The 9,256-nt window shown below is 29.1% G+C and overlaps 1 protein-coding gene across 1 annotated transcript; it reads right to left on the bottom strand.

Moving 5' to 3' along the window:
- Positions 1–4,687: 4,687 nt before the first annotated feature.
- Positions 4,688–7,408, bottom strand: LOC108476849 (pentatricopeptide repeat-containing protein At3g61520, mitochondrial-like). The gene has a single exon (XM_017779207.2). It carries the CDS (start codon positions 7,170–7,172, stop codon positions 4,914–4,916), a length of 2,259 nt encoding a protein of 752 aa, XP_017634696.1. The 5' UTR covers positions 7,173–7,408; the 3' UTR covers positions 4,688–4,913.
- Between the last annotated feature and the right edge of the window lie 1,848 nt (positions 7,409–9,256).

Raw genomic sequence — 9,256 nt, 5'->3', positions numbered from 1 at the left:
TAACAAATATAATTAAAATATACAAGAATAAGAAATAGTCAATTTCTTTAGAAATTTACAAAAATAATGAAAAATTGATCGGCTTGACCAACATTGATTGACATTGATAGGAGTTAACCAACGTCAAACGGTTAAATTTTTTAATGTTTAAAATATTTTTAATTTTTATATTTTATATTTTACAATTTCTTGTAATTTTCTAAAATTTAACTAAATTTATTTATTTATTTATTTTTAAACATAATTATATATTTTAAAATTATTTTAAATTAATATATATTCTTTTTTTGAACTTTTATAATTTATAGATTTCTTATATTTTTAACAAATTTTATTTTTATTTTCAAAATTTTAAGTTTTTTTAAGAATAATTAAAGATAGAATTTACTTGTCACCTCATTATTTTTCCAAGTGTTAGTCACATGGTTGTCCACGTCATAAATTCTTAAAAAAAAAAAACAAAACAAATGAGGCTAGTGTAGGGACCAATTTAGGTAACAATGCCAATCTTAGAGAATAATGAGATAAAAAAATTCAAGAACTAATATGAAAAAATTACTAAATTCTGGGATCAATCTATATATTAAACCAATTATTTATAGCCACTACTTTGAATCTAAATTCATTTAGGGTTAATTTAGTATTCTCGTTGCATTTAATAAAATGGAGAGTGTGGTTATGAAGTAATTTTGAAGCCAATGAGGACATGTATGATGATAATGTTGGAAATTTCGATATATTTTTTTTTAAATGTGTGGGTTTTTTTAAATTTATTTTAATTATCGTTAATTTGTTTGAGTTGTGAGTTAGTTGTTGAATTAATTATTTTGTTCAGTTCTTGTAATAATTGATTCTGATTGAAATAATCATTTATTTTAGCATTGCTTTTGTTGGCAAAAAGAGTTTTTGCATAGCTAAAACTATGCTAAATACAGACATATAATACCGCTAATTTACTAATATAGAGTCAATAAAAATATCATTGGTACCATGTATTAAGTGTCGGATTACATTTTGCCTCATCTACTAAAAAATGGGCAAATTAGTCATTGTACATTAGATCAAAGAGTAAATTGATCTTTTCTGTTCAAAATTTCATTCATTTTTAATAGAAGGACCAATTTACTCCAAATATACCTTTTTTTCTTTAATATAAGAGGCAAAATATAATTTAATTCCTAGTATAAAAATCTTTAAAACACTTTTACCGAACAAAATATTTTAAACAACTTAGAAATATACCCACTAGATTAATTTTAAATATAACCAATCATATGTTTCAAACTCATTTATATGTATTTTTGTGCATCTATAAGAATGATAATGTAAATCCTAAAAGGTTTTTTGAAAATTAAATTTCCAAAATTGATTGAAGTTCCATGGATGAGGTGGCTAAGTGCCCAAACTTTACAAGATTTTTATGTTTGGTGAAAAGTGTTGACTTAGTTTCCTCCACACAAAATTTATCAATATTTTTTATTTTTTATTTCATTTAAATTCCAATTTCATCATCAATTTTACAATTTAGAAAAAGGGATCAAAGATTCCTATCCACACCACCATACAACAATCCACTTTCCTTTGATTGGAGTCCAACGTCGGTTAATTAGGTATTTAAAGTTTTATATCGTTTTTATCCCAAATCATGATATTTACTAATAAGAACATGAGATATATCATGTTTTTATTGGATATTGTACGCTTTTAGAGTAAAATGAGATAAAATTGATAATTTATAGGTTAATTTTGTAGTGAAGTTTTATCTGTACATGAATATTCTATTTAATCGTTTTAAAATTCTTGTTTTGACTTGAACAATTATTGTTAAATATCTATTAACTACTGTAACGTGATCTTTTGTGAGTATTAAGTGAAACTAATAACCTCATGACATAGTATTACACATATGATAATATATTTCTTTGTATAAGATTTTAAAAATCGTAAAATTTAAAGTAACAAATTTAATAACTATCGTTTAATTAGGATGACAAAATTATAGCAAAAAAATAGGTAAAAAGACCTTTTTAGTTCCTCTCGATATTGATATTGACCAAATTGGTCCCTCTAAAAAAAATGAAGCAATTTAATCCCTGTTAATTTTAAAAGTGAGCAACTAAGGGCAATCAATCATTGCGTTAATGTTTTCCATCAATTGTATATAATTTCAATTAGTATGTTAACAAATTTATCCGTCAAATTTTGTATAAGTGTATAAATATTGAGACTAAATTTGTGGAATCTTTCAGAATCAATACCAAATTGATAAATTATGTAAATATCGAGGACTAAATTTGTTATTATATCAATCAAAATTATGCAATTGATCGAAGACATTAACACCATAATTAATTACCCTTAGTTACTTACTTTCAAAATTGATACTGATTAAATTGTTCTAAAAATTCTTAGAATGACCAATTTACTTAATATTAAAATTGAAAGGGACTAAATTTTTTTTATTTATAAAAATAAACCCACAACTTGTATAATATGAGACTAATAACAAAATTGTACGTTTTAAATGTTAACGTGTGTGTAAGTGTGTAATAGACGAGTCTTTATATGCAAACTACGTACCTGATATTGGTTAGGCTTTTGTTTCCTTAATTTCCAAAGACATGTTATAAACTCATTAATTTCTTCATTTTTCTTTTTTTAGAACTAAATTCAATTTGGTCCAAACTCCACAATTAATTTTTTTTATAAGATTAAAAAAAATTCGTTGTGGGAATTTTACAATTTTGACTTTGTAATTGAAAATGCTTATCAAGACTCTAAATTTGATCACTTTATTTTTAATTTCACGAATTTTGATTCTTAAATTTTGAATTTCATTAAGGTGTGATGAGGTGGCACTTTAATATCGCGATGAGGTGACATATTAAGAAAAGCAAAACTGCAAAAAATACTAAATTATATAATTTGTAAATGTTGAGGGTTAGATTTGTCAGTAAATATTGAGGGTTAAAGTTGTTATTATGTCAATTTTAAAATTTATCACCATTAGTCAGCTGGTGAAAAAAAAGGGACAAAATTTACTAATAGTTGGGTGACTACTAGAGTAGTTTACCCTTATTTTTAAAATAAAAATTCACATAAGCATTTGAGCTGGAGTAGTTATCAATGTTAACCATTTGAACTAACCAATGACTTTTATAAGATATATCGGATTATACTAAATTAATGTATATAGATTAAATCTTAAATTTAAGATTAATGTAGGGATCAAAACCATAATTTGACCATTAAGAAAATATAAAGTCTATTTCTTTTGAAGTAAAAATGTGTTAAATGTATTTTTTCCTACATTAGTAATTGAATTAAATAATCATTAACCATGATGAATGAAATTGTTCATTATTTCATTTTAACTATAAATATTATATAAATCAACTTTAAAAAAAATCCTAAATTTAAATTAAAATATAATTTAACTCTGAAAATTATCCACAAGAGAATGAGAAAAGTATCAATTAAATATAAATACTCTTCCTAAAAGTAACGATGCTAATTTTAGTAATTAATTCAATTTTAAAGTTGATTTGATACAAATTAATTGCTAATTTTATTAGTTTTGATTTTTATAATTTTCTAATAGAATAAATTTAGTAATAATTGTAAATTTGTTTAATTTTACATTTAATTTATCAAATACAGTTTGATGGATTTGATTGAATCTAGGTTTTAAGATTGATTTGATAAAAAATGTAATTCTTTTATCAAATACAAATAACATATTTAAAAATGTCAAATTTAAATATCAAATTATGTATTAAGAAATAAAATTTATTTATTTATCAAAAATAAGTCAACTGATTAAATCATTGTTGACTTTCAATGTCATCGTAGGTGTAAATTGTTTTTAGCTGTCCGCTTAGACCTGAGACCAGCCTGTTCGGGAAAATGACACGTCTGTAGTCAAAATTGGTTAAAATCTACTCCAAATCCCTGTACTTTTAGTATATTTTGAATTTATTCTATTTACTTTTTTTTAAAAAATTTAATCATCTACTTTTTGTTTTAAAATTACATGTTCAATTATTTAAAGTCTTGTCTACTCGGAACACGTAAACTCAAATGTGCATGGTTTGCCTTTTAAGGCACCTAGCATGGCACTCCTGCTTTGTAAACTTGTTTCTTCAAGTACTTATCCTCTCAACAAAATTAAGAAACAAAACCTCCATTGAAGACAATATCAAACTTGTTAAGGGTTTGACCTATTGTCCAATCCTTAAGAAAAAAATGTGCCTTTTTCCTTTTCTTTTTTTTGTTGAGGAGAGGTCAACTCTATTAGAAGATATCTGCAAAGTGTCATCTAATTAAAACTAATATAACCCCTTAACAAACCCAACAAGCCGCTCTTGTTGTCTAATCCAACCGACTCTTTAGGCACTCTGACTCTTGACAAAGTAAAGAGACAACTTTCATTAGAGATAATAGTAAACTTATCGAGAGATTTCATCAACTTTAAACAAACAACTTTCCGAAAACTTCTCCTAACGATATCGACCTTCCCTCAAACAACCGTATTTAACCATTAATTAATGTCAAAGACCACAATGCACCGGTAGCTATGGCAGGCTAGGCCATCAATAATATTTCAAAAAGAATTGAAACGAGAAAGGCAACTACACCCCATTAAACTTAATATTAAAAACAGGGTAGTGCTCAAACAAAGGCTCCCTTTATGGTGAAGAACATTCGATTAAAGCTTTTGATCCGGAAACAAGAGCAAAACGGAACAGATCCAACCCGGCATTTTTCACAGTCACATACACAGCTGAATACAATGCAAAGTAAACTACAACTTTGGCTAAAGGCCTGCGGCAAAAACAGAGCAATTTTCCGATAACATGGCCAGCCAACTCATTAAATCGAGCCACTAAAACTATCCTCATCTAGCAACTATTTTATGCAGTCAAGGTAGAAACCTTGTGTCCTTGTACAAAGCTTTTTAATTTATCGGATTCACCAACAGTAGAAAGCCATTGTGTGAGAATCTCCATGGTTATATAGTCAGGACTGCAACCATGCTCGATCATACTATCCATCAATATAAATGCATCTTCCAACAAATTGTTCTCTTTAAGCCCTTTAAACATTGCATTGTATGTGGTGGTATTAGGCTTCACCCCCTTTGCTTTCATTTCGTCCATCAGCGAAAGTGCAGCTTTGACATCGTTATTCTTGCACAAAGATTCTATAAGAATGTTGTATACTACAGTGTTTGGCGGAACTTTTGACGTGGAACTCATGTTGTTAAAGATCTTCCTGGCTTCGTCAAGTTTTCCATTTATGCAGTATCCGTGTATAAGAGCTCCGTATGTGGCAACCGTAGGGGCAAGACCTTCCTTAACCATTTTTTTCATCACCCTGTGAGCGAGTGTAACGTTCCCAGCTTTGCAAAAATGCGCAATCAAAGTGTTAAATGTGATAGTATCGGGCTTAACTCCTGTTTCTTCCATTTCCTTGACGATTTCATAAGCTTGATCTACTTTCTTCTTCTTGCAGAACCCACTAATAAGAGAATTGTAGCATACAATGTCAGGGAGGAACCCGGCTACTTTCATCTTCGAGTAAACATTACCAGCATCATCCATCCTTCCAGCTCTACACAAACCAGAGATCAAGCTATAATAAACAATAGCATCCGCAGAGCATCCGCTTCTCACCATTTCGTCGAACAGATCAACTGCCTTACAGAAATTATCGGCATTACAGAAAGCAGTAATTAAAGTAGTATAAGCAGTTGCTGCATTGCCCTTTACCCCTTTCTCCTTCATATCACCGAAGAACTCGAGTGCACTATTGATCCTCCCGTGTCGGCACATACCGTCCACCAACGTATTAACAGTGATCGCATTAGGTGAAACACCATCTTGTTGCATCTTTTCAAACAGTTCTTTCCCTTTCTCAACCTCTCCAACTTTACAAAACCCATCAATCAAGCAATTATAAGTGACTGTATTAGGGACTAAACCCTTATTGGACTTCATCTTTTCCATTAAATCCAACCCTTCTTCTTGCCTGCCTACTTTGCAGAGCCCATTGATCAAAGTATTGAGAATAACAATGTCAGCTTCAACTGAAACACCATCAATCCCAGTTTCTTCACCCATTTTGTTGAACACCTCCATTGCATCATCAACCCTTCTTAACTTGCATAATTGATTGATTACAATCCCTAAAGTAACAACATCGGGAAGAACACCACTCTCTTTCATCTCAGCCAAAACAGTGTTCATTCTTTTAACGTCACCACACCTCACTAATCCGGTCAAAAGCACATTGAAAGTTGGGGATTCAATGGGTGCTCCTAGTTTCAGCTGTTCATGCAAAACATCCCAAGCTTGATTTATTTTCCCATTCCTACATAAGCTAGAAACCAATTGTGTCAGCCAATTTGTCTTTGGGAAAACACTATGTTTCCCCAAGTTTAAAACCAGCTTAATCAACTCTTCCTCGCTGACATTCCTCCCTTTCCTGCCTCTCTTGGTCAAACCATAGAAAACAATATCCCCAGTAACGCCATTAGGTGGAGACTCAGATACCGGTTGAAGCATTTCATCGAGCACATTGAGTGCGCGGTCAATACGACCATCTCTCAACAAAACATCGATCAAAATATTACGAATATGTGTACTTTTAATAGAAAGGTCGATTTCATCAAAAACAACAATCGATTTATCCACCATATCGAGTCTCCCAAAGTACCGTATAAGAAGCGCGGTGGCATTGACAGTAAGAGGAACACTCCATTCTTTAGAAGCCTGATACAGTTCGAATAACCTTGATGCCGCATCGGGTTCTTTGCCGGCTAGTTCAAGAAGGGCTTGGAATGAATGAGAGAGGGATTGTGTATTTGTAGATGGGGAGTTTTCACGGAGGTGTTGGAAGAAATTAAGGGCTTGACAATAGGAAGGTAAGCTGCGAGTGGTTTTCAAGATAGAACGAGGAGATGGAAGGGGAGAAGAGAATAATAGCGATTGCAAAGGTTGAGAAGAGGACCATTCTTGGTGTGGGGTTTCGAGGAGGAGTTGAACTGTTTGAGTGATTCTTTGCTCATCGTCTTGCGGCGGCGTTAGTGGTTGTGGGTTAGGTTCGGTGCAGAAGCGACGGTTGTGTTTAAGAAGGTAGCGGCAGAGAAGTTTTGAGTGCATAGTGTTCATTTTTTTTTTCTTTTTTTTGCTTTCTTTGTACTTTGTTTAACAGTGATGGCTGTTGATATAGGTTGGTTCTCCTTCTCATAAACCAAAAAATGCGATCAAATCGGAATAAATTATTAAATTGGGTTTTGTTTAAATTATTCAGAATTACCATTAAATCGAAAATTGAAATATGTTGAATCGGATAAAATTTAATGGAATAAAATTGATGCTAGTTCGATTTTGAAATGTTACTCTTCAAACACATTTCTTTGATAGTTGATTATTGATTATATATATATTTTTTCTAAAAAGGACTGTTAGGGATTTTATTGGTTTGGATTTATTTAATTTAGATTTTAAAAATTTTGAATTTTTTACTTGAATCAATTTTAAGTTTAAATTATTTAGGGTTTAAAATTTATTTCAATTTCTGAATTAAGGTTTGATATTTAAAATATTTTATATTTTAGTCCCACTAAATTCTAGTCATTTTGAGTTCTTGATGTTTTAATCACTATTAAAGTTTAGTTTACTATTGTTTCTCAAAATGTCAAAAATGCTTTTGAAAAGTACTTTCAATTCAAAAGTAAAAATATTTTTTCATTTTTACTTTTTGCAAAAGCGCTTTTAGAAATAAATAATAATTTTAACATTTATAAAGTATTTTATATAATATTTATATTAGGTATGTCATTAGTTTACTATTGAAATTTATTTTAAATATATAATAAAAATTATTGGTTAAAATATAGTTTATGTATTCAATTAAAATTTATAAATAATTAATATTAATTGTTTAAAAATATTTAAAATTTATATTTCTTATATTAAAATATTAACAACAAATTATAATAATTTTTTATATTTTTACTGAAATATCATAATTTTAACTAATTTAAATATTATTTAAATGCATATTTGTTACTTTACAATCTTGTGTTTAAAATGGACATTTTATTTCTCGAAAGTACTTTTTGACAGTAATGCTAAACGCTTAAATGTTAAACAAACTTTTCAAAAATATTTCTTAAAATCACTTTTCCACAACACCTTTTAAAAGTAATGTTAAATTAACCCTAAGTTCCAGTTATTTTGAATTATTTACTGAAGTCATTTTAAATTAACAGTCCGCATGTATTACACAGTATTAATAATTAATTAATTTAAAAAAAAATTAGTGAAATTTAGGGTGAGTTTGGATAGACATTGTGTTTACCTACTATTTGTAACAGTCTAATTTTCAGTGGTGTCGGAACAGTGATTCGAGATCACTAAATCCGACACATGAGTAGGAAATATTATTAATTTAGTGAGTATAAGTTAAATGTGAAGTTAGGAAAAATTTTGAAATAGTTAAATGTACAAAAAATATATATATATTAAAATAATTAGAATTGAAAACGAGGTATCGAGACCTCGGGAATTTTAAATCGAGCCATAAATATTTTTATAAATATTTATGGAGTGTTAATAAGTTAGTATTAAAGTTTCGTCAAGAAATTTTAAAGTACTGATAGCTAATTGAACAAAAAGGACTAAATTGTATCAAATGCAAAATTGTGGGAAATGATTAAATAGTTTAAATGATAAAAGAAAGAGGGTTTAAAAGGAAATTGACCCAAGGTCTATTTGTGCTGGACGGCAAGAGCATGAAATCACCAAGAAAATAAGGGCAAAATTGGAAAATTGGAAAATTTACTTAATAAAGCTAGGACTAAAGTGTAATTATCTAGATTTCTCTTTATTTTTCTGCATTCTCGTCAGCAAAAACACCATGGAAGAGTTCCCTTAAGCTGGTTTTTCATATTTTTACTGCAAGTAAGTTCAATTCTTGATTATTTCTTGAAATTTTTGTGTTTTTGTGACTTTTACAACTAGGTCCATTTGTTGAATTCATTAGTTCTTGATTCTATGAAAGAAATTGAAAGTTTCTATGAATATGTGCTGGAAGTATATGATGATTTGATATAGAATTAGAGCTTTAAATTGTTTATATGCTGATTTTATTGAAAGAATTGAATAGAAAGTGAATGTTTGGGACCTAAATTGTAAAAGAGTTTGAAGTTAGAGTTTTATGTGGAAATTCTGAATTTCAATAGTTATGA

This window comes from Gossypium arboreum, chromosome 12 (genome assembly GCF_025698485.1).
Source record: "Gossypium arboreum isolate Shixiya-1 chromosome 12, ASM2569848v2, whole genome shotgun sequence".
Classification (NCBI taxonomy): domain Eukaryota; kingdom Viridiplantae; phylum Streptophyta; class Magnoliopsida; order Malvales; family Malvaceae; genus Gossypium; species Gossypium arboreum.
Note: the sequence above shows the minus strand (reverse complement) of the source record. Positions and strands in the feature narration are given on the sequence as shown.

What these genes read in the sequence shown, in the direction of transcription:
- LOC108476849 (XM_017779207.2), bottom strand. Translation starts at nt 7,172, where the DNA reads ATGAACACTATGCACTCAAAACTTCTCTGCCGCTACCTTCTTAAACAC.